Source organism: Rissa tridactyla, chromosome 5 (assembly GCF_028500815.1).
Source record: "Rissa tridactyla isolate bRisTri1 chromosome 5, bRisTri1.patW.cur.20221130, whole genome shotgun sequence".
Lineage (NCBI taxonomy): Eukaryota > Metazoa > Chordata > Aves > Charadriiformes > Laridae > Rissa > Rissa tridactyla.
In genome coordinates, this window is record NC_071470.1 from 54,151,986 (window position 1) to 54,178,000 (window position 26,015).

The following is a 26,015-nucleotide window of genomic DNA, read 5'->3' on the forward strand; positions in this document are numbered from 1 at the left end:
TTTTCCTTAGTCATTTTTCTCCTTGTGAAATGTATATAAACCTACATGTTACTTCCTTCTAAGATAGATGGGGAATACTTTATGCGTATGTTCAACACTCTTCTGTGTCTACAAATTATAAGTTTATGTTCTTTATCCCATTAAACGGAGATGTTTAGGGGCTGGGATAAAAGCACAAGATAGTATCTTAAACGAGAAATCCTTGACCATGGAGGGTAAGAAAATAGTGTTCTACATTAGTTGTAGAAATGTGCTTTTCTGCACGCAAGTGTGGTAATATGCCAAAGCACTCACACATTGACGGTATTCACGTATTTCCAAGTTTTTCAAAATTTCAATCTCTAGGAAAATTGGGATAAATGAGGAAAGCTAAAATAGAGGCTGTTCTCCTGACTTGTAATGGCACAAATTGAAAATGTAGTTAGCTAATCACATTGTTTCTTTGATCATGCCCATTTCCTGAATTATAGTGTTTTAGCTTAGGAAGAAATAGCTTCTTTATTAGCTGCTCACCATATCCTTAGAGTTATCACTTGCTGTAACTCACTTTCCAAATCTATGTCCCTGAAACTCTTCTACTTTTCAGGATGGTCCATAGGCTTAATTTTTTTTTTTTTTTTTTTTTTTTTTTTTTACCTTTACTGTATAAATTTTTGATCTGCTTTATCATATCTTCTAGCATAGTTCCCTTATGTGTTTTCTGTAGCATCTCTCTGGAACTCCTGCTCTTAGTGTTATGTACCCAGCTCCAAATATCACTGTTGTATGCATCTCATCTCTTTCTCTTGTTCTTGCATTTGTTTTTTCTCCTCTTTTCCTAGTATTATCTAGGAATACTTGTTTACTTCTTCCTTCTTCTCCAAATAATAACTTTCTATTTCCTTTATTTCGTATATTTTCAGCAACTGTTTTGCTTGATGTCTGCATGAGTGTCACATTTTATTACATTCCATATCATATGGAATTTTGTATTTTCTGTATTTTCTTTATTTGTTAAAATATTTGGAGCAAATAGATATTCTCACTTCTAAGCTACCAAAATCCTCTGTATTAAGACTAATGAGCATCCAGTATATTTGGTAGCTCAAGACAGACCAGTCCAAAAGCGCTGTGTAGAGATACTGTATCAGTTTTGCTTCAGTGACCAAGCTCCCAGCAGATCTTCCCTAGGAAAACTAATTATGAGATAAATCTCTCCAACAAGCAGCTTCTGAACAGTTTAACTGTTACGAACATTGAATAAATGACTCATTCCATCTAGTAAGATAGCTTATTCTGATGCAATCAATAAAGCAGTTGTGTAGTTCAGTGACAATGAGGAGGATTCACTACCTGCTCTCTACTCTGCTAAATGACATCTCTCATCGCACCCGAACTAACGAACTGAGGCAACATTCACAGGAGCCACCAAAGCAGTGTCAGAAGTGAGAAATGCAGGACTATTCCCAGCTCCTGGATCTGGGTGCACACCACCCTTCTGTCCTACCATCACATCAGGGAGGATTGCTGGGAGCTTCCCAAACCCTCACCTTACCCCACATACTTGGTGGTCTCCATGAGAAAAGGCCTTTTGGTAGGCCCAGCACTCATGGGTATGCTGTGTAAAACTTGTGTCCTGCAGTTCCATTGTGAATTTGCCCACTGACTGGGGCAACCCTTAATTAAACCCCAAATAATCTGCTGAATCAATATTAAAAAAAATAAGTAGAGGATTAAATTTTTAGAAGAAAACTCAGTTATCTACCTGCAGGATATACATGGAGAGACCTGTAGGTGGCCTGTTTTGCCAGTTTTGTTTTAAGAGACACAAGTAAAATTGGACCATAGTTGTGAGCTACTCTAAAAATATCACCTGCAGACCATCGTAAATTTTCAGAACGTCAGTCAATGTCACATATGAGCCCAAGACAACCACTTACTTCCACATATTGCAGCATTAGGTGGATAATATTCTGAGTAAATGCAATTCTTTGATGACCTGTTGTTAAACATGAAAACTCAGTTTGTCCTGACAGTTAATTGTGCTCACAGATTATCAGATACCATTTTCAGGATTTACTTGCAAAGGCTTGGTCCCACGTTACTTATGGAGAAGATAAACACTGCATTGGTTTTGCTGAAGGATGAGGAGTATGGGATTGCAGCCTAGAGTCCCAGATTGCTTTGTCAGTAGTTATGGAAACAAATTGGACAAAAATAAAAGACAAAATATTGGAAATGTAAGAAGGAAGTGTTTCAGTCTTTGAAATAGCACTTCTGCCTTCTCTTCTCTTGTTTCTGTAATCTTTTCCTGCTTAGCATGCTATGTTACAAAAATTACAGGTGGGGACTTTGAAGATTTCTTTACAGCTTTTAATGACTTGCACTCTTTTAAGTTGCACTAGCTATCCAGATAAGGATGATTACAGCACATTGGGTTCTTAGCTGCATCTAATTATCTGTGAACACTCTAATATTTTCTAATCCTTAGCATTTTATGAACAAAGAGTACATAAATTGTTTTATTTGGTTCTAAACAGCCGTAATTCCCAGTCAACTAATTGCCCTCTTTTTCCAATAGCTACTACTTTATTTTTAATAGCTATCAACTACCTTATTTTTTTAATGAGAGACTAATTCTTGAGTACTTCAGGTTTTTGAATTAGCATTATCACACATGAGTTTTACAAAAAATGGCAACTAAAGAACAGCTACAAGTAATATTTTCTTCCCCTAAACAGAGCAAATTAATGGAGCATTCTTGTATCTAATCCCTATTCTGGACATTCAGCTTGCAATTGTAACTTCAGTCATAACACTGTTGTCTAAGCTTTAAAACTAAGATTCCGTTTACAAGGTTCTCGTGCCATCTGCTTGTGTTCAGGAATTATTTTTGCCTTGCTGTCTCTCAGTTCTTCCTTTGCCTCCTAGGTATCTTATCATTTCATTAGTCACAGAACAAATACTGCTTTGGCATATCTTGCAGCTCTTTTAAGCTTACCAAAAAAGAATATCAATTTTTAATAGTGTTGCTAGAAATCAGAGGTTTTTTCTGATGGGACACATCCCTTTGACTTCAGACCAGATTATCTTGACTCTCTGTCATAATCGTATTTTACTACCCAAATTCAATCAAACACAAGTAGCTCATCCCTGCTTTCCCTTATTAGTTCTTAAAATGCAGAGTTGCAGTTATGGGTAGGAATGAAACAAACGTGTCACACGTTTGCGAATGTTTGCGCTCATAGCTTAATCCCAAAAGAAGCACATCTTGACAGAAGTCTATAATCTTTCTTTGTCAAGCTATGCAAATTTAATTTGGGGTACAGAGCACCCATGCTTAAAGTTGCTGTTTGGGCACCTTTCAGTGAGTTCAGTATGTGGTTGTGCATCTCCCATTCTTAAGACTAGTATCATTACATATAGTCTCTGTGTATCTATGAATCTGCTTAAGAGCAAGAGGCAAAGCAGGCTTGGATAAAGAGTGAAAAACTAATAACTAATCTAATTAAACTAATAAACGTATGCAAACACTCACGTAAAAGAGTTAGTCACATGAGTGGTTATTTTGCTGACCTCATAATCCTGTGAGTGAAGACTATTTACAAGTTAATGGAATCAGTCTGTAAGGTAGCTAATTATTTCTTGAGATTTATAAAACAAACCATGAAAGCATTTTTAAAGAAATGCAGAAATGGTGGAAGAAGTAGGCCAATTGGCTTATTACGTAGTCAAATTGGAGATCAAAAGTTAATTGGATACATTTTGTGAAAGTATACGTATGTTTATATATAGGCATATATATGTAGATAAAACTTATTATGTCTATAGATTGCTTCCTCATCTCATTTCATATTAAACTTCAGTCTGTCGAGGTTGTCTTTCCTTCAGCGCTTTTGTAAAATGTAACATTCTGATGTTAAAGCATACAGCTGCCAAGCCTTTCCTATTCTCACAAAACTCTTAGCGACTGGAATGAATGTTGGGGACTGATTTGCACTGTTTACCATCTGCAAAAGCTATACACAAGAAATGAAAAGGGAGAATTATGGCACCATTATTATGGTCTAACAGCAATGTTTCAGTAATGCTTCCTTCTAAGACTTACCTTTGTTAATTTTCATGCTTTCCGTGGGTTTTGTTTCATTTACATGACAGCTAAAGATGTCTAGCATGCTTTCAAGACCTAAATATACAAATGCAAAGTAACCTAAAGCATGTAAAAGCAGATAAAAAGTATGTTTCTTATGATAGTGACATAATCAATACAATCACTTATATGTTATAGGATGATTTAACAAAGATGTGGGGATTGCAAGCAGGTTTCTCTAGGGTATGAAATTATGCAGTCAATTTGTACAAAACAAGTTTTCCTTTAGCATTATAATCACAGTTACTGATGAAACACGAAATGACTAGTTGTTTTCTGAAGTTCTGTCCAAAATCATGAGCTAGCCTAAATCAGCATTTTAAACTCAAATGCCCCCAATAAAGTTCTCAATTTGGGATATTCTCCCCAGATCTTACTCTTTGGAGTTTCCATGTGTGTCATCGAAGGACATGGAGCCATTGAAATTCAAGTTTTCGGTAGGTAATTCTTTGTGCTGGCGCATGTATTGATTGCCTTTTATCTACCTGTATATGCATCTGTACAGCATCACTGTCAGTGCTTTTCACCCCAAGAGAACACAGAGGCATCTTACTAGTGCAACATGTGATAGTAGTGTAAAATCTGAGAGAATTTCTTTTGTGGCTTTTGGTCATAAATCCAAAAGAGGCATTCAGTTTTTCATGCTTCCTGCTCACTATGCATAAAGTTCTGCTTAGGAAGCTGATAGAAATGCTGTTTCATGCTGAGACACGGTGTTGCCTGGCTTCATGGCTCACTTTAGTCCCGTGTCAGGCAACTGCTTGTAGGATAGATGCATGTGTCCCCTGAATTTGTCTCCTGCTCTAGTAGGACCTTAGCACCTCCTGCAATGAAAGGCTGAGACACGCAGTTACTCTAAGTTACCCAGTCTTTCGTAGGAGAGCCTGAGAACTGCTGTCAGTCCTTCAGCTAAGAGTCAGCCACTTAGATGTTTTTAATTTCTCTGAACTAAAAAGTGCTGTGGGTCTCCATACAAATGAGAAGCCTAATACTTTTCTCTTAAACTTCTTCTTTGCCCTTGCATTCACTAGAGAGAGAGTCTCCTATTGGTGGTAATACAGATGTAAATGACTAGTTCAGAATTTGTATGGCAAGCCCAGGCTTATGTATAAACATAGCAAATAGCTGCTGGTAGCCTTTTATTTTCAAAGGTTTTGCCTCCTATGCAGCTTTGTGACTGACAGGGTTGTCCTGTCTTTGGCGGAGGAGAAAATTTATCCTTTCCTATACTGTGGTCAACACATCAATATTTACCTTATTGGCAATTCTCTAATCCCCTCCCTACCACTGCAGACCATTCCTGTGCTCAGGTGCCATCCTTCTACTCCAGGGAAATGAGACTGGTATGCAGTCAGGTGTAAGGCCTGACCTTTGACCCAGTACAATTGTTCTTTCTTGGTATATTTTCTTTTTCCCTTTTTCCTACATGGGAATTCTGGAGACCTTTAATCAGTGCGCTCCATGCTCTCTTGAACAACAATATATCCTTCTATTTGGCTCTTAAGATTCCTGTTACCTTTCAAAGATGGATATGGTTTCCCTTTTTCGACTCGTCTTCTCCTCTGCACTTTTTATATATTTTGTATTAAGAAAGAGACAGCAGAAAAAAAGCCGTGTTTAAAATAGAGAGTTTACGTTTCTGATGTCAGAATGCTTTGCCAAATGAAGCCCATAGAGATTAATTGTCTTTTTGTCCATTACAGTTGGATAAAGTGATTTTAGAGTCACTAAAGGCATAGTCTAGTAACAAAGCAATTTCTTTCCACATAATTTTGTATGGCATTTGTGGTTTGTGTCGTTGTTCTCCTACTCTCCATGACTACCATTTTTCCTTCAGAATTTTTAAGTGTCTGCAGGGGACAATCACAAACCAAGGACAAAAACAGATTATTTACCAGTAACTTGAGTTCTCCTACATGATCATTTTCTCCACAGAACCATTCTAGCTCCCCCTCCACAATTTTCCTACTCAGAGATAGATTTTTACAGTCAGTTTGGAATAAAGTAGGAGGGTACGGTAGTGACTCACACATCTGCCGGAGGTAAAATGGCATTCAATGCATGCGCTAGTGCAATTTGTACTTACCTGAAATTTGACAACTTCAACAGCTCTTTGATGTCTGTCATGGCGTTATCATAAATTTCTCTAAAGACCATGAATCTGTGGAAGAGGTAAACCGCCCCCACCCCTCCCCCCCAAAACAAAGGAAATTCAGTTACTGGTAAGTAATACAGCTTTATTAAAGATGTCAAGCCATAAGGATTCCTGCTCATCCCTAATAACCTGTAATAACTATGCCATTTACTTAGTGTACCAAATTGATCATTGTAAAATACTTTTATAATAATTAACATAGATTAACTAAACATTCCAGAACCTTTTCACAATTTTTATTATATGAAGATTTCACACACACTCAGCAGTATCTGGAAGGCAAAGAGTTTTCCACGAGCATGAGAAGATACTGAATTTGCTAGACTTAAGTTGTAATGTGTTTTTATCTCCCTGTAAAAATCTGCGATTTTTATGGCTCTGATCCAACAAGTATAAAAACTCCAACTGATTTCAGTTGCTCAGAGTAAATTCCTTTTAAAAAAGATAAAATTAATTCCCGGGTAGGTCGTGACCCAAAGCTGAATGAAGTAATAACAATCCTCTTGAATTCACTGGGCTTTGGATCCTTGTCTTTTGAGTGTGTAACACTTAAATGTAGTTAAAGTGCTTAGAAACACAGAAAAAAAGATGCTTAGGAAAATTACTAAATAACATCTGGTGTGTTCATGTCTGCTTCATTCTATTCAACTGTGAAACAATGTTTTTCTTCTTTGCTATGTTATAGGTAAAATGTATAAGAAATATCGTTACAAATAATCCTTTAAAACAATCATGTTTCTGCCTAACCATCAAAGCATCTTTCTATTTGCAGACATCTAGGAGCAATAACTTTCTTACTTGTAAATACTATAAACTTTCATCCTATGCAAGAAATTATCAGAATGGCTTCTAAGGACTTTTCTTAAACCTTCCATTTTTTTGCCTTTATTAAACTTTCTTTTTTCTCAAGCTCCTCATAATCTACATTGTGACTTCCTGTGTTTATAAAACTTTTCATGTTTATTTCAGTGCCAGTTTATATTCATTCTAATTTTAATTTTCCAGTTTTGACCTTTAAGGGAAAACAGTATATAGGAACATGCTCTCAGATAAATAATTATTTCACAAAACGTAGTTTTGTTAGACTTCAGTCAGCTAGTCTCAGTGAGCTCAGAATCAAACCCAACATGTACTAGGAACCTGATAAGCACAAAATTATCAGTAGCTGCGTAATCCATTATACCCTGTGACCATATCAGGAGGGAATATTTCTGGGAATAGGTCCCATTGCCAGGGGCAGGGGGAATTATGAGTCCATATCCCAAGTCTGGACCAGATCCTAGTGTAGAAGAGTAGAGGAGACAGACGTTTTAATGCTGCTTAGCCTAGAATTTGCTTTGTGTGAAAAGTGTTTTTTTGCTTTAAAGAATAGTACTACAAACAGAAATGCTAACTCACTGTTGCACTTTCTTTTTATGTAGATACCCTGCAGTCACAGCTTATCAATATGGGTGTTATTCCTACATTAGTGAAATTGTTGGGTATACATTGCCAAAATGCAGCTCTGACAGAGATGTGCCTTGTTGCATTTGGCAATTTAGCAGAACTTGGTAAGTCCACAATATTATTCTCAAATTTACATCCAGTTTTCATAAAGTTAAATCTTGAGACTGACAAAAGCCTTGCACTGATGCTTGTTCCATTCCTTTTGGTACATTTAAAATTTAAGGCAAGCAATTTCTGCATATTGTCTCTAAAATCTATAGCTGTCTCTTTCTTTTTTTTTCCCCTTCAGAAACTGAAATTTATTTGGGTACTTAGTACAACCTTATGTTTTATGTTAACGTTCTTCAATGCAACTAAGCCCATTTTAAATCATCTAAACAGTATTTCCTGAGTGCTGCTACTTACTCTGAATTATTTATTAATAATATAAATAATGTGTCCTGGTGTAGCTCCACAAAGTTATATTGGTATAATTTGGCTCACAGAAATCACTGAATGAAACTGAGACAGGCACAGTACATAAATCTGCCTATAGAATATTCTTTTAGGTGTAGAGTTTTAACATGTTCCAGACTAAATACTTGCACGTATAAACCATGCACACTACTAAGCTGTAGACGTTCATTACAGCTTCATTTAAATGGAAGTTTGTGGTCCCACATTGATCCATTGACTTTGCAAGTGGATTAGTTTTCAGTTGAATTCCACAAAGTGGAAACCAACAGTTTGTTAGGACCCATGGTTTCCATTGCTGTTCTTTTCCTAACCTATTTGGTGAAGTTTTAGGGGTTTTGCACTGGAGTACGACACTATAGCAGTTACAGATATCATTCTGTATTTCTAAGAAGATTCAGCAGTTCAAAATATGAAAAATATATCTGTGAGTTTGTACTATTTGGTGGCCTGAAGTTATTCACAACTGTCCTAAGTTAGTAGATTTCAAGGCCAGAGAGAATATTATGTTATCTAGTATAGTCTGATCACACGCATAATACCTTTGCCTATAGCAGACAAGTCTACTTAACAAAACAACAACAGAAAGGGGCATCAAAACAGCAGTAAAGAAATGAAGGAATCGGAGATCTTCAAGATGGGCACTACATATTCTGTCTGCACAGCAGAAAGTATAATACGAGTCATATAGCGGAAATTCTAGTGCTAAAATGCAACTAAACCCACAAGGATATTAATATAATAAATGGTATCTCCACTGAGAACTACATTTCCTTTCCCTCCTTGGAAATATCCAGCTTTGTCCAGTTGAGTAAGAGCCATGGGAAAGCAGCTTAACAGCAGCTGCTTCCCTTCCTGTTCCCATACACTGAAAAGATGCTCGTTCTTTAAGATTGGCACAAAATTAATTTAGCTTGTAATACTGTAATCTCCCTTAAGCAATAGCTTAGTCAATCACATTGTAACGGTAATATTTTATTTTTGCCTTGTAACTTTAGGGTATTTTGTTGTCAGGTTGTCATTTTTCATCACTTAAAGACAACTGCATTCTACAGATCCCCTGAGAAGCATTATATGAACTCTTATTCTGTTTCAAAGCAGGGCAAAACCCCAATACAGAGTGTGATGGTTCTGCTTTTAAAAATACTGGAAAGGTCAAAAATCCACTTAGAATATGCTGTGCAGGCATGCATAGTGAGAGAAAACAATAATGGGATGTGCACAAAAGGGTCTAGGGCTGCAGTTCATGCATTTCCCCAGTTTTCCCCTCGGCATCAATTTTACATTAAAATAATCCCTAACCATCCATTAGAGCAGTAGCAAAGGTGCTGGAAGGTTTTCTAAGTACAGATGGCCCTTAGGAGGAGGCAACTGGAGAATGCACAACACCAGCCCTACCACCTGCATGCCCTGTAATACTGCCAGTGAGGAGGAATAAGATACAGGCAATGGGGTAAGAGATGCTTTTGTTGAATCTACATTTGAAGAACTATTATCTGCTGGCTAACCTCCTGGTAGCGAGCTAGCTTATCTGTAAAGCTGCTTTATGCTTTCTGTGCAGTATGAAATGGCCCTGCAACAGCCACGCACAGATTTCAAAGGAAATGTCACCATCGTGAAACCATGTAAATACTACAGCATTCAGTACAACTCTTCATCTCTCCCGTAGAAAATGCAATATATAATCTGTTAGTCTTCCTGTTAAGCTGAGGGCAATCCAAGACTTAATATCTATTTTTCGTAATGTTACTGTTTCTATAGCTACCTTTAGTTTTGTTGGGCAGAAACAGCCCGAGCAGCCTTGATCATATATTTATATATTTTTAACAGCCTTAATCATAATTAATTCAGGTCAGTACATTTATTTTAAAGTATTTTTCTTTTCATTTAGTGACAAGCACGAGTCTGTTGTTCTTGTCTGTGAAGAGCACTATTAGTCATCTTACTGAATAAACCTAGTAATAAAGAGAAAAAAATAGTCCTACCTTTTGATGTGGTTTGTTGACTTGATACTGAATTTTTCTTTTGCTTCACAGAGTCAAGTAAAGAGCAGTTTGCCTACACAAACATTGCTGAAGAGCTTGTGAAACTGTTCAAGAAGCAAATAGAGCATGATAAAAAAGAGATGATTTTTGAAGTTTTGGCTCCCCTGGCAGAAAACGGTGAGAATACGTGTTTTGGTATATTGGTGTCTGTTTCAGGGACTAAATGCCGAATAACTGGCTGCGTCTCGTTCAGCAGCCACCATGATTGATCCTTGTGATGACAGTTTCATATGAATTGAATAGGTCTTAATTGTCTGAGCATATGACAGGAGCCAACAAATAGTTGATGGCAAGTCCACCGCTGATTCACTCTGTATATGATTATGTTACATTTTATTTCCCTGTACCTGCAGTGGGAATATCAAAAGCTGCTTTTTATAGGGCTGTACAACATTTGTCTGCAAAACGCTGGCTCAAGAGTTCATAGTCTGTTACAGCATCAGAACATCAGTCATTACGTCGTTTCCTGGGATCTCAGAACCACTGGCAGTTCCATTTCCTATGGACATATTTTTGCAAGGGGCATGTTAATTGCAGAGCTAAGAGCAGGACGCTCTCCCCCTACTGTTCATTGAGAGATCACATAAGCTTAATTTGAGTGTTTGGTAGCGTATATTATGGCAGCACCGGGAAGGCCCAGGAGACTTTTGAGTTTCATTCACTGCTCAAGCCAATGCGGGAAGTGATGTGTGCCCGATCACGCCCCCGGGATGTTCCTCCCAAATGAGTTCTCGGTGGTTTGTATAATCTACAGTCTGCCCTTCAGGGAAATGAAGAAATGAGTTAACAGGCGGAGCTGGACTGAAGTGGGAAGCAGTTTGAGTATAGAAGACATCACAGTAGTTGATGGCTCTATAACCTTGTTTTAATCACCTCAGCATTAAAGCTTGTTTGAATGGAATAAATTTTTAGATAGATGGTGAAGTCTAATGATTTAGGTTTTATCCTAATCTGATGTATACACACACTCTGTCTGTGTCTGTTTTACATAATATAAATCAAGATAAATTTTTACCTCAATTTAAAAAGTTATTTTGTCTTTTATTTTAAGTGGTATGTAAAAAACATTTATTACATAATAACTAACAAGTTGCTCTAAGATAGTTCCATCCGTGGAGACTGACGCAGAATTGGGTCCAACCTTTTGTGAGTTTGGCACGTTTCAGTTCAAGTGCTTCATTTTTCTTAGACTATGTTTTATAGTCACAATAAAATTTGATAAGTTTACTGCTGCTGACCATAACTCAGGTGCTTGCATGTTATGAGGTAGTCAGCTGAACTCTTCCACTGTGGATTCAAGGCATACTTAAGTGAGTTCACTGTGCTTGTATTTTTTAAATGCTTCTGATTGTAGATAATTAGCAATAGGTCATCAGGGAAAAACATTTAAATGAAGTATTTGCAGAGCCTGGATTTTGGTGGTTGGGGTTTTTTGAGTTGTTTTTTTGTTTTGTTTTGTTGTTAAGGACACTGGTGTAGCAATTTATATTTCAAATCATAGCACACCTGCAACCTGGTATTCTGTAACTAAGGGAACTCTCTATTTTTTAAAGTACCTCAGTGCAAAAGTACCTATTTAAAAAATCCCAATAGGATATTTTGCATTCCCTAACAAAGTTCATGAGAAGGTCAGCCACTCTTAGAGGAACAATGGATTTCACTCAGGCAAAAAGTCTAGTGACAACAGGAAACTGAGAGTCAGTCACATCCTTCACCAGAGGTAGAAAACTTCTCCTCACCCAGGTGCCGCTTGTAAACTATATGAAAAAAATGTTTCCAAAGCTTTGGCCTTTAAAAATATTTTAACTCAGGTTAAACTCATTGTTAAAAAAACATTTCCTGCAGAAAGCTAAGAGAAATCCATTTGTTTGCATATTTCTGCAAAGGTTTGCAACTGCTTTCTAAAATCAGCATGCAAAAACTACCAGAATCACTTTCACACAACAAAAAGACATAACACAGCATCAGATGACCTGCCATTCCCAGATGACCTGCCATTCCAGAAAGGGAGTTCTGGCATGCAAAGAAGATTCCCAGCTCCAAGTTCACAGGGAAAAATCTGTTAAAGATTGCATGGTAGATATAACAGCAAAAGCGTTGCTCCAAAGTCCTATTTCACCACCTGAAAAACATGTTTATCACCTTCTCTATTGAGCCTTGTTGCCAATACCTAAGAAATGATTTTTCCTCCTCACTTGCCAGTTTTTCGTCATAACAAATTTCTCTCCCAACCCAGCCTTTTAGATTTGGCCTTACTGTACTCCTGCTGGCAGAAATCTTGGCTCAGCTAAAAAAAAAATGGGTGATTACTTGCTCTGAGATTTCATCAAGAAGTTCTGTATTTTACACTTGCATGTCTTAGTGAAGTCAGGAGCTCTTCTGTACATGAAATAGAAGAAAAAAAAAAAAACCACTAAGTTTGTTCTGCACCATAGTTGAGAAAGTCTTTGGAAAGCCCAAACACGGCACAGCCCTTATGAGTCTGCTGCGTGATGACTGAGATGCCAGAAGTTTGCTGTAGAGAAATACCCTCATTTTTGAGGAATGAAGAGGAGCTCCATACAGCTTCAGCATATAGTTGTGCTCTAAAGGCAGTCCAGGGCTAGGGGAGTGCCTGGTAGGTGAATAGTAACAACAGAAGTTGGCCCTGAGAATTTAAAATAATAAAAGTTGCAGTTTTATCTACACAAGCTGTCAATGAAACCATTGACATCACTGCTTCTTTTCATCGTGTGTCCTGCGTGTATGTACAACAGATGTACTACAAGTCATGATTCTGACTCCTATTTGTCCATGCTGTTCTTCAGATGTCATTAAACTGCAGCTGGTTGAAGCAGGCTTGGTGGAGTGCTTACTTGAGATCGTCCAGAAGACTGTGGACAGTGACAAAGAGGATGATATTGCAGAGCTTAAAACAGCTTCTGATCTTATGGTTTTATTATTGCTTGGAGGTAAGTACAGTGTGTCACTACCTTCTGCAAAGCAACAGCAGATACCTGTAATGCCGTTTGGCTGCTGAATTTTACTACTTATTGATTTTTTAAATAACATAGAGGACCTGCTACCTGCCAGTTAACATTTAATGGGTCAGATTTTGTCTCTCATCACATTGCAGGACTGGATTAGTTGTAGTGAAGCCAACAGAGCTTCACAGCTAGAAGAAATTGCCCTAACAAAGACTTCTTTGGCTTGCTGACTGTCTATGCTTTTTACCCCAGATGAATCCATGCAAAAGTTATTTGAAGGAGGAAAAGGCAGTGTGTTCCAAAGAGTACTTTCATGGATTCCTTCCAATAGCCATCAGCTACAGCTTGCAGGAGCATTGGCTATTGCAAATTTTGCCAGAAATGGTAAGAATATGCCATAATAGCTTATGTTAATTTTCTGTGCCCTTCTATCATGCTCTGTCTGTACAGCTACAAACAAAAGCTGCGTGTCACGGTAAAGCTGGTTTTGCGCTACACAGCAACAACAGTAGTTTTATACTTTACAATCCTGAAAAGCATTAAGCCTAGTTTAAAAATACTGTTGCACATTTCTAGAGAGGCATGGGGGATTTCTGCCTTCTTCAGGGTTTCTTATATCACTCTTCTAAATTTGTCATGAGCACTGCAGCTCCCGCTGATCATGGTGGTCAAATTCTCAACAATAAAATGTAGAAAGGACCAAGGAAATAACCCTTCTATTCTTAAAAAGCTCTTGTAAAAATCTTAGTAATAATCTTCCATTCACAAGTGACTTGTGTCATCTCGCACAGACGGAAACTGCATCCATATGGTGGATAATGGCATAGTCCAAAAGCTGATGGATCTGCTAGACAGACACGTGGAGGATGGAAATGTAACGGTGCAGCACGCTGCACTGAGTGCTCTCAGAAACCTGGCTATTCCTGGTAAGCCTCACTTTGCATCGCTAATTTCCCAAAGGTGAAATTCCCTTCTCCTGCTGCACCCCCCCAGGGGATGAGGGTGAGAGAACTGACTGACAGTCCTAGAGGCAGGTCAGACTGCCGCTTTTCATTCAGGCCCATCATCGCTTTTATGTCTTTTGCACAGCAGTTGTGACCAGCAGTTTTATATACATCACAGGCCTGTTGATCATCCTTTGCCACTTTGATCCCACAGTATCCTCCCCCACCAAGGAAAGGGCAGCTTTGTAATAGGCAGGGAGCTGTGGAGGCCTCAGATATGATTTCTCAATCCTTTCTCTCCAGAGCACTGCTTTTTTTGTTTGTTTCATTTGAGATCTCTCTCACAGCTGAGGGTCCCCACCAGAGAGCAGTGCTCACTTTGTTGAGATGCTGCATCTTACTGTGACTTCCTCAGGCTTTAGCAATTCCCAAATTAGAGCTGGAGATAGACTGTTAGAATAGCCAGCCTGTTACATACTTTTTGTAGACAATGAACTGAATGTTAATCTTGTCATTTTTAATAAACTAATTTATATGAGTTTTGATTACCCAAGCATAACAGGCAGAGCACATGCACATAAAAACAAAGCAAGTCTGTAACAGTTGTGTATGCTTTCTTGTACCAAGCCAAAAATAAGTCTTTCATCCGTTTAACCTTATTTTACTGTTTCGGATCTGACAAACAATAACTTTCTAAAAATCAGCATGCATACATAACTCAACCCAAGCAGCTTTAGTGGTATGCCTTACCTTTCTCAGGTGAGTAATTCTATTTAAACTTCCATCAGTCAGCAAGCTTCCCCGGAGCCTGTGCCCAGGGGTGTCTGCCAGAGACCTACATAAGTTTTAATGTATATTGTTATAGAAAAAATGAGCAAGCAATAACTGGCTTCAGTGATGAACTGCTTCTTAAATACTACTTTGAATATGAAATAAGTACTTTTTTTTCTAAGTACAATATTGGACCAAGTTTCCACCTTACATGTATTTCCAAGAGCTCCATGAAAGGGGGCTTATGGGAGGACATGTCAGGCCACAGTGTTGTTTGTATAAAGTATTGGACGTGGGTAAGAGGTTACCCAGCTAATTAGTCACTTTAGTTCCCTTGCCTATGTGAAATTTTCCCACAACGCACTATTGGCAGTGCAGACTCATGTTCCTAAAGTCTGTGTTCACAAGCTGTTTTTCAAAGTGTGTCTGAAAATTTGCTTCAAGACCGTCTTGGAAATAAACTGCATCTTCCAGAAACGTTCTTGAGATCATTCCTGTTGTTTATTCATGCAGTTGTAAATAAGGCAAAGATGCTATCAGCTGGTGTTGCAGAAGCTGTATTGAAATTTCTCAGATCGGAGATGCCCCCTGTTCAGTTCAAGCTGCTGGGAACATTAAGAATGTTAATAGATGCACAAGGTAAAAATAAACTGTTCTCTATGTTAAGTGATTCTCTTTGGTTCAGTCTCTGATATGCTGCCAAGGTTCTTACAAGAGGGAAGCAGAGGGTTTTTTAAAATTTTATTCCTGAAGTCTTGGAATAAATCTAATACATATGCAAAGGGAAAGGAACGTGGGTTGCTTTTTTTTCCAGAACTCCTAAATTGACTACCAGGGACCCTCAGAATAGGTGTCAAATGCTTATTTACTTTTGTACTTCAGAACTCATCTACACTGTCACTTTACAAGTATGTATTAAGGCGTGAGTGTTTCAAGCTACCACTCCTGTTTTGCTGTTCACTTATTACATTTTCTGGCTATACCTAGCTCCTTGGAACAGACTAACGCACTTGTTAATTGATAAACTGCAATTTCAAAATGAACAAGCACCTTTCAGTTTAACAGCTTGTTCTAGGATGAAAATCTATAAAATCAGAAGTCTGCAAAAAACCCAAGTAGTTAATGAGATAAATTAGCCAAGTATTTATTTTTGGTCCAGTTTTGTAGATTTTTTTTCCAAAAGATCCATCCTAATTCTAGTAAAGCTATTAGATGTGAAACAGAAATTCACTGAAGAAACTTACATGACTTATAATCTATAAAACGTAGTCTAATCGACCACAATGCTCCCTTCCGGTAGCAGTCCCTTCTGGTTTTAAATTTTTGAGCTAGCGCACCAGGGAATGTGACATCGCCTGTATTTTTCCTACTGATAATCAATGCACAAGCCTCATTAACTGGGCTGATAAGTTGTTTTCAAAGACTGGATTATGAATGTTTTTCCTGTATTTTGCTTCCATTTTGACTGGCTTTACTTGCTCCCATGCAACCTAGACTTTTCTCACTGTTAGTGCAAGCTTGTGAAGTTCTACTTAAACTCCTCCTAGTTAGTAACTTTCAGCTTATTTTTCTAGCACTTGCTTTAAAAAGTGACAACTTTTTTGTTGTGTTGTTGGCTCCGGCATCATGTAGCAGAAGCAGCTGAACAGCTGGGCAAAAATGTAAAACTGGTGGAACGATTGGTGGAGTGGTGTGAAGCCAAGGATCACGCAGGTGTGATGGGAGAGTCCAACAGACTACTTTCTGCACTTATACGACACAGCAAATCAAAAGTAAGTTAGCGGTGAAAAAGGTCAGCTTGTAAGAACTAAGAGTTACCTCTGCACTTGGTGTTGGTAGCCAAGGCCTCCGGTATGTAATCCTTCTGGAGATCCAGGTTGGTTAATTCATGTGCTACATCTCCTCTGCCTCTGGGACCTGCCAGTTAGACGCAAGCAGCAGGTTTAAATGCTCATTGGAACTATGTAGTTAAAAAAAAATAAATTGAAAAAAGCAAAACAATTTCAGAGTGGCAGGGCAGTTGAAGGAACACAGTTAGGATTCACGTGGCTAAGTCTTGACTCATTTTTATTTGTATTGTATCCTGTAGGAGTTCAGCATGCCATGTTTTCTATGTTTTAATGATGCTATATATGAAGAATCATCACACTCAATTACTATGATCTTGCTATATATATTTATATAAAAATGAGATCCAGAAAATCTGTCCCCTGTGCTCTTCATGTAGCATATTTCACGGTTTTAAGATTCTAACAGGTCACTAGAAATGATCATTTATTCCAAAGTCTAACAGAAGCTTATTTGTACATGGCAAAAGGTATGACATTAAGAGAAACAGTGGGACAGGTGAGTTCTGTCCCTTCCATCACCTTTGCACCAACCAAATACCTTTACATAAGCAGCCCAAGTCCACAGTCCTTGCTCAGGAAAGTATTAGGCAAAACAGAGCCCTAGAAGGGACAAAAGCCTCTCATCTGGAAACAAGCTATTTCAGGCTCAGACTTCATTTAGTGTGTTCGCTGACACGAACACAGGCTGCATAACTGAGTTTAAATAGCAAGTGTGCTTTGGACAACTCAGACTTTAACAGTGACCTCTTCATTCATGCGTGGCATTTGCCAAGTGAAAAACATCGTGGACCTGATTTACAATGAGCCTCTTCAAAAACAAATCAACAGGATTTACAGAGATTTAAAATCTTTCCTCATTTCTAATATTACTGTCTCTTTCTGATGCCTATTCTCTATTTTATGTTCAGCCTCTAAAACTGATTAGCGTTCATTTTTTTCTGAGTCCTTATTTTTTCTACACCCAAATACACAGTCCACAAAACGCGTGTGTAGATGGCATATACCACCACAGATGCAAGTTTTTATCCATACTCTCTACAGGGAAACAATTAAATCCTAAATACAGAGACATTTATGATGGCATCAAATAGATGTCAATACAGAAGTTAACAGAATTATCACAGATGAACTTTTGTGTGGTTTATGTACTCAGAGAGGAAGCTTGACTGGAAAACAGCTGAGCGGGTGGGTTTTTTAATGCTTTTACTGCCCTCTAGGTTTGAATATGAGTACAACTGGATGGTTCTTTAGAGCACATCATTAGGTTTGAATTTGTTTTTTAATTTACAAAAGCAACAGTAGTTTAGAAAACTTAGGTCTCATTCTAAAAAAAAAAAAAAAATAAAAAATGGAGTAGGTACTTGTGGGTTAAGCCACACTAGCACCAAACGTTACTGCCGTCTCTTCTATCTATTTGGTACTACTTTTTGGAGGGTGTAAATTTAGAGGGTATAAATTTTGATGTCAAAGGTGCTGATTGATTCCCAAGGCTTATACAGCCAAAATTCCACACCAATTCAAATAGTAATTAGCAGTTCCCAGAGTATTCCATAAAGTCTCAAAACTACTTTGGAGTTCCAGCAGAAAAATCGCAAATAATAAAACACATCATCACAAGTAAGGAAAAGCATAAAAATACTTACGTGCTATCATACATTATGATATTAAGAAAAAACAGGTTTTAAACGTGAGATTCTTGACTCATTAGGCTATGACTTGTGCCACTAGCATCAGCATCATCAGCATGATTAGCTAAAAACATTTTGCTTTTCAAGGATTATGATTGTGTTGTGTCTGTTCCCTTGCATAAAGAACATCACTGCATGGCCTGTGCAAGCACCGGCACATAAATCATTCTAAACACATGTATCGGGTCCTGAGTTTTGACTTGTGGCTGGAGTTAGAAAGGGATGTGTGTTTTAAATGGAAATTCAACACATTGATTAAAAATTTAAATCAGATTCTTATTTCAAGAAATAGCTACTATTTCAAAACTTTGTGCACCCACAGCGCAAATAAAAAAGAATAAAAACCAAACCACATTTCCTTGAACAGTTTCCCTTCAGCATGCCAAGTTAGTGATTTTCTTCAGGCAAACATTTTGAAGTATTTTTGGGACATACAATGGTGAAAACGTTAGGTGCAAACTCACTTTTTTAATGATAATTAACAAGTAATCAAAGACCTGCAGACACCAGAAGTCTTTATTCATCCCTTTTACATACGTAAGTTGAATCAAATTTTGGGCTTGAAAACAGAATTCCAGCTGCATATTTTTAAACTGCTTTAAAGCAATTTTAAACTGCTTTAAAGCCATTTAAGTCAGTCAGCATTTTCATTTCAAGTACAGCATTTCTATCACAGAATAAGGACTCACCTCTGAACATTTTGAAGAAACCCTGAAAATTCATGAAGATAGATGAAGGATTTGATAACTTTATTAAAAATATATTCTTATGTCTCCTTATCCCAAATATATGGTCTGTTGGGTGCTTTTGGTAAGCTGCTCTGAGCATCACAACGTAAAGAAGGGAAAACTAATCATCTTTGACCACCAGCTGAGTTCAAATGTAACAGAGCGGACTCATTGGTAGGTGACTGATGGCACACCATGAGAACTTGAGTTACACAGTGTAGCCTGGAAAAGAGTTAGTTACATGTGTCTTAACTTAATCATGTGGTTAACTGGCTTGGTTTAACAGGTTGTATCTCAAAACTGCAGAGTAAGAGCAGATAATTTAGAAGCCCACATGTGTGTACATTTACATATAAATTGCATAAAGTGTGTATGTGCATAAAGCCAATGAGTATCCTTACCCAAAGATCACCTAGCATCCATGACAATTTTGTTTCTTAATACAGTTTGTACGCAATGCAGAATTTTTTCATTTCTATGTTATTTATTTTAGGATGTAATTAGGACCATTGTACAGAGTGGTGGCATCAAGCATTTAGTAACCATGGCAACCAGTGAACACGTAATAATGCAAAACGAAGCTCTTGTTGCGCTGGCGTTAATAGCGGCTTTAGAGTTAGGTGAGTATCCCATCGGTTAGCTCTGCCTGTTTACTTTCCAGTCTGTGCCCAAGAGAAGTCACAGAGGGCGAGTTTCTTGTGCAATATAGAAAAGCCTCCGCCTTCCACCTGCCTTTCAGTAGCATGGAAATACGTGAGAGTTCATGCAGACATAGGCAGGCAATGAGGTTACACAGAAAACTGGAGTTTGCTGGTAATAGAGTGTCTGCTCCATCATTCTGGTGGGTGCATCACATGATCTAGAAAGGCCCTCAAAGGTAGCTTTCGGATCCAAAAGGCTAACAGTTAAGAAAATCATAATTTGGAGTGGAGACTATATGACCTGACTACATTCCTATACTGGAATAAAGTTAATCCCCTTTTGAGAGGGCTTATCAAAGTAAAGCTTTCACTTACCTAATTAGTGAGAGCTAGAGAATACACAGAGGTGGATGATGCCCCCAAAATGTCTTTTATTGCTAAGTTCCACAGAAATAGGTGTAAGGGTTGCCATATGAAGGCCAAGATGATTACATGTCTTGACTTGCCTTTGTAGTACCTCAGCTTACCAAACAAAAAGGTAAATGCCCAACAGAGGTTTTGCTTATCCTATTTGCTTGCTTCTTAACTAACATAAACTAAATATTACAGATTTTTGCTCTTTATTTCATCTCTTGCTATTGTGTACTAGAGGAATGCTACGTTCAACTTCCAAATCGCTGCTAACACATCAGGGAATTGTTTTAATACTGAATTCAGTATAAATTTCTTAGGAAGCTACGGGGAAATAACTCACACTCTGATCTTGAAAAGTTTTTTCCAGCCTTTACAATGGATCATGAGTTCCCTCTACCATGGAATCGAGAATTACACCATCTGTATTTACTCAGAGAAAATTTGCAAAAGCAAATTCAGGCAATGGAAGTCTTGAAAGCTGAAATATTGCAGGTGTTGGCCTCAATCACTAGAAACCCTGGTGGCTTTTCTGTCAGCTCACTACACACTTCAGATTGAATTTTATCATTAAACCCTGTGATTTTCCTTTCAAGCAGTTAGGCTAGTTTACATTTTTATAGCAAGAGCTGTGATTCCTATCATCATACTGTCTAATACATGCTTCCGTTTTATGCCAACGAGTTATTACGTACCACAGCACCATTTTCACTATGGTGAGGGATCCACGTTTGAATAATAAATGGCTAACACACAGAAACATCAAAGGAAGCAGCACTTCCAGATTTACAGATTTTCACTTGTCTTTCAGTCACTGCTGAAAAGGATCTTGAAAATGCTCAGCTTGTTCAGATTCTACACAGACTGCTCTCAGACGACAGGAGTGCTCCAGAAATAAAATACAACTCCATGGTGCTGGTCTGTGCCCTTATAGGATCTGGTGAGTATTCAGGAGGGGCTGCTTCCTAACAGATTTAGGTATTTAACCTTAGGCCTCTCTTTTAGCCTGAACATAGAACACGTGCAAATGCACTGTGAGACTGGTTCTCTGTTCGCAATGAATGTGCACAATTTACTATGACACTTTATTTATAGTGTTTATTTATAGTGTCAAAAAAGAGGCTGTTAACTCAGTTTTAGATATTAATGCCAAAATTGGACTGGCTTCTGCAGGATGCAGCTAGCTCAAACTTTGACTGACAGGAGAGAAATGAAAGGCATTTAAAACTGTACAGTATCAGACTCTCTTTGCAAATATGCAAATAGCAAGAACTTCATTCACCTTTAGCTGGAAGTTCCCATAATTGATGTGTACTGGCTTTTTTTAATTGGTTAACTTAGTCAAGTAAGGCAAGGAGGCTCCTCACTTGCACTTTTAAAATTCCTACAAGAGTGGTAGGAAAGAAATAAAGATACAGGTAATATTTGCAAAGACACACGTGCACACAAATGAGTACTTAGTACAGCAGGTAGGCTATAATCCTGCTTTAGGAGGGATCCTCACACTTACCTCACTAGGAAGAGTCCTTCCCTCAGCAGCCCTCCCATGCTGAGCCCAGCAGGCACGAGTTTTCAGGGTTGCTTTGAAAGACAAGGAGGACACGCTCTAACACGTCAGTGCTGGACACTGTAAAGTCTAATCTTTCTGACCTAACCCTCTGCTAAAGGTCAGACTGTTTTGAGGATGGTGTAGCAGCAGGCTATGATTTGATCCTGCAACTTCCCACCTGTGTGTAGGCTAACAAAAAAAAAAAAAACCAACCCAAAACCAAACAAATGAAAGAAAAGAGCAAGGTATCGTGGGGAAATTGGATTTCCAGCTTTGGTTTCAAGAAGTAGCTACGTTTCTTTCATTTAGTTCTTTAAGAAGTATTTACTCTGTAGAAGGAGAGCAAATTTCATTCCATAAAGGTTTCAGAATTTACAGACAACTGAGATGATGAAGAACTGGATTAAGTACAGAAAGGTGGAAACTCAGAGCCTGACTGCACACAACTTGTCAAGTGTGAAACATTTAAAGGTTCACCACAGATGAGTTTACAGAAATTCATTTGAATTGATTAAAAGTTATCATAGCTGAGTGCATGCTGTCTCTGTAAGCAAAGCTGCTTTTCTTTTTATTGTTGCTCTTAAACAGAGTTTACCATGCCTACTCTAAGTGTAACTCTGGTGACCTGTACATCCATATGAGTGAATGCTGGATTACTGACATCTTAAAGGAACAAATATTTGGGTTTAGAGCAGTATAGAATCATAGAATAGCTTATGTTGGAAGGGACCTTAAAGATCGTCTAGTTCCAACCCCCTGCCACGGGCAGGGACACCTCCCACTAGACCAGGCTGCTCAAAGCCCCATCCAGCCTGGCCTTGAACACTTCCAGGGATGGGGCATCCACAGCTTCCCTGGGCAACCTGTGCCAGTGTCTCACCACCCTCACAGAAAGAATTTCTTCCTGATAGCTAATCTAAATCTACACGCTTTCAGTTTAAAACCATTACCCCTTGTTCTATCAGTACACTCCCTGTTAAAGCATCCCTCCCCATCTTTCCTGTAGGCCCCCTGTAGGTACTGGAAGGGCCTGTAAGGTCTCCCTGGAGCCTTCTCTTCTCCAGGCTGAACAGCCCCAACTCTCTCAGCCTGTCCTCATAGGAGAGGTGCTCCAGCCCTCTGATCATCTTCGTGGCCCTCCGCTAGACCTGCTGCAACAGGTCCATGTCCTTATGTTGGGGGCCCCAGAGCTGGACCTAGTACTCCAGGTGGGGTCTCACCAGAGCAGAGTAGTATATACTACTATAATTGTATATAGATATGAATCTACAAAGATAGTGCTTAAAATTTGCTAACAAGCCTCTGCTCCCAGTAAGCATTCACTTCAACGCTAGGGCGTAATTTAGATGTTACTCAAGGTTATTGAGCCATTTTGTGCTTGGGATTACCCATCCATTTTAGAGCAGAAGCCTTTTGCAGACGTTCCCCCTCAGCCTCACTGTGATGTTGTGTTTATTCCCGCTGCTTCCAACTAAAATAACCATCCTCAGAAATTTTGCCTGACGCTTGGCATTTTCCCTTCCCTGAGCCTTGTCACCTGCAAGATCGACAGTTATTTAAAGTCGAATACCTGTCTCTCTGTTCCACTAGAGTAAGGAGCAGTCTTGTCCTGGGGGGTGTTTTAGGGTTATCCACCTGGCAGAGTTCAGTCTGCCCCCTCGACATGAGGCATCTCGGCCTGCTCCCAGGCTGATGGCAACCTGCAGCTGTAAAGTTAAGGCCCAGCACTTGGCTGACCCAGTGCTTCAGCCCCGCTTCCTGATGAACAGACCTGTGTAAAAATCAGTGAGTACATGAGAGTAACAACTGAGAAACCCTGGTATTGACTTATGCCTTTTTTTTTTTTTTTTTAACTATTTTAACCAAGGAGGGGGGGATAAAAGAGCCAACTCTGCTCTTTACATGTGAAAATACTAAAATCCATCTCCCTCCCAGCTCTGCCTCTAACTTTTCACCACTGTCTCCATGCAGTGAGTATTTATATTTACGTGTTTCCATATTCTACTGTAAACAGACCTGTGTAGCCATTATAAATTAATTGACCCCAGTGTAGTTCCATAAAGACTAGAAGTGGTTTAATTATTGGTAAGTTTAATTCTCCAGCGGCAGCTGTTGTTACTATCCTTTGTTACAGGGTATCTGGCATCCCATTTAACTTGATGTTGCCAACAGCTGTGTGTTAAGCAATAAATAGACATATATTTATATGTGATTTTTGCCATCTGGAAGTTGCTCTTGCAACTGGGTAAAGGGATGGAAAGAGGGGAAAAATGAGGAAAATGGAAACATGTAACAAAGAATCAGCAAAAGCAGAGCATTCATAGCTGGCACAGTCACTTGTGTGTGTGAGGGTCTCCAGGCTCACAAGAGGCTGGATGTTAAGCAGAAGTATTCAGCCACTGTAAGGCACAGAAAATTCCTGAAATTCAGTTCAGTAACACCCGCTTAAACATGATATCTCAGAAATCTGAGCTTACGCAGGATAACCACCCCAGCAGCTCCACTGACATCGCTCTGTATATAGAGGTTCCCAGGTGCACAGCAGTGTGAGAGTTCCCAGCTCTTACACAGTAGGGTTAAACTGCAAGAAAACTGAAAACGTGAACAAAAAAGTAGATAGGAAGGGAAATAAATGTTAAATTTGCTATTAAAAAAAATAGTAAACAAGCATAGCATACAGCATAGATAGTGTGAAAACAGATGGCTGGTATTTCTGCTGGGAAGCTCAGGGAATAGGCCCCCAGCAGCCCCTGGGAAGCAAAAAAAATGTATGTAAGTGTTTGTTGCTGAGGAGGAGTTCGCTGGAGTGGCCTGAACAGGGCCTGAAACAAGACCAACTGCTTTGGATCTCAACTGTGAGATGTCTACAGTACAGGGCTTCGAGAAAACTCATCACATTTTAAGAAAAAAATTGCTCAATTTTATGGGTTGTTCCCAATCTTTCCTTATTAATACAAAGTACAGTGCAATCCAGGATCAAAATTGTAAAACAGTGTCCCACAGTTTTGAGTACAGCTTAAGCACTGCGTACATATGCACAGCATTGGGCAATGCACCAGGTGTTCTTTGTATGAACTTCAGAGCTGAACTGTAAATGGACAGCTAACAGTGACCCAGTGGTGACACATCCATCGAAGAACCACCTCACCCCCTGCACACCCCCACACAACCAACCAGAGCTGATTGATACAGACAAACGATGTAGTGAACCTTTCAAGGCAAGCTTACTTGGTCAGGCTGGTTTAAGGAATAAATCAGAAAAATATTTTCACTAAAATTGCTTCCTAAGCATCTGTTTTGGAAGGCAATCCAGGTGGAATTTCTTAACTGCTACGCAGTAGCTTCATCCTTCATCTCTACCTGAAATCTGTGGGGTCTGCACATGCCCCAGACGCTGGACATCCTCAAAAGCAATTCAAAAAAGTGAATAAAAAGATTACGTGTACACACACATTCGTGTGTTTACATGTGTAAAGGGTTCAGTAGAAAAGTTTCTCAGACTCACCAAGGTTTTCTGTTCTTTTGCCTGTCTCATACAAAGCACCGTTTCTTTTACTGTTTCTTTTTCCAGAACCTCTTCAGAAGGAAGTGCAGAGCATGGCATTTCTAGAAGTCGTATCAAAACTCCGCAGCCATGAGAACAAAACTGTTGCCCAGCAGGCCTCGCTAACAGAGCAGAGACTTGCTGTAGAAAGCTGAGGAAGGTCTTGTTTCCAGTGCATCCCATCACAGATTTCACCTTTGTCCTCCGTCCTGCTGCCGCTCCTGCTATGTTTTCCACTGTATCACTCGTGCATGCGTGTAATGTTCCCACACAAATTGATGAACTGCTGTAGGTACCCGTCCAAAAAAGGTTTCTACAAATTCATAGGTGGTGTTAACATGAACCTGTCTCCACCCGTAACTGTTCTACTTGTATTCTTGTTGCTTGGGCCACATAGTAGAATGTGCATGTTGTAGTCCTATGATGACGTAGAAGTGGTACTACACAATGACTCTTTCCTCACGCCCCCTAACTGCATTACAATGTACTACTAAATTAGGGACAATACAAGACGCAGCAAGTCCAGACTAGTGTGCTGACTATAGGATTAAGAAGTAAATCTAGCTCCATTTTTGGTGCTTTGGAGATTCAGGTTTGAATGCAATGTACTGCTGCTCATTCACTGGTCTTGCCTATTAATGTCAAACTCGTGGTACCTAGAGGTAACAAATAAAAATTTCAGTGCTCTCACTTTA

At 38.8% G+C, this 26,015-nt stretch overlaps 1 protein-coding gene across 6 annotated transcripts in view; it reads left to right on the forward strand.

Annotated features, from left to right (window-relative positions):
• RAP1GDS1 (Rap1 GTPase-GDP dissociation stimulator 1) overlaps window positions 1-26,015 on the forward strand; it is a 102,499-nt gene extending 76,484 nt beyond the window's left edge. For 5 of the 6 annotated variants that reach the window (XM_054203350.1, XM_054203351.1, XM_054203352.1 and 2 more), the window contains 10 exons: window positions 7,706-7,834; window positions 10,220-10,345; window positions 13,036-13,179; window positions 13,447-13,578; window positions 13,986-14,120; window positions 15,423-15,548; window positions 16,542-16,681; window positions 19,669-19,795; window positions 21,039-21,167; window positions 25,348-26,015. In XM_054203350.1, the coding sequence (XP_054059325.1) occupies window positions 7,706-7,834; window positions 10,220-10,345; window positions 13,036-13,179; window positions 13,447-13,578; window positions 13,986-14,120; window positions 15,423-15,548; window positions 16,542-16,681; window positions 19,669-19,795; window positions 21,039-21,167; window positions 25,348-25,475 (1,316 nt within the window). In that variant the 3' untranslated portion in view covers window positions 25,476-26,015. Of the gene's footprint in view, window positions 1-603; window positions 2,220-4,499; window positions 4,567-7,705; window positions 7,835-10,219; window positions 10,346-13,035; window positions 13,180-13,446; window positions 13,579-13,985; window positions 14,121-15,422; window positions 15,549-16,541; window positions 16,682-19,668; window positions 19,796-21,038; window positions 21,168-25,347 lie in introns of those variants that run through there. The other variant, XM_054203356.1, reaches the window with a different exon arrangement.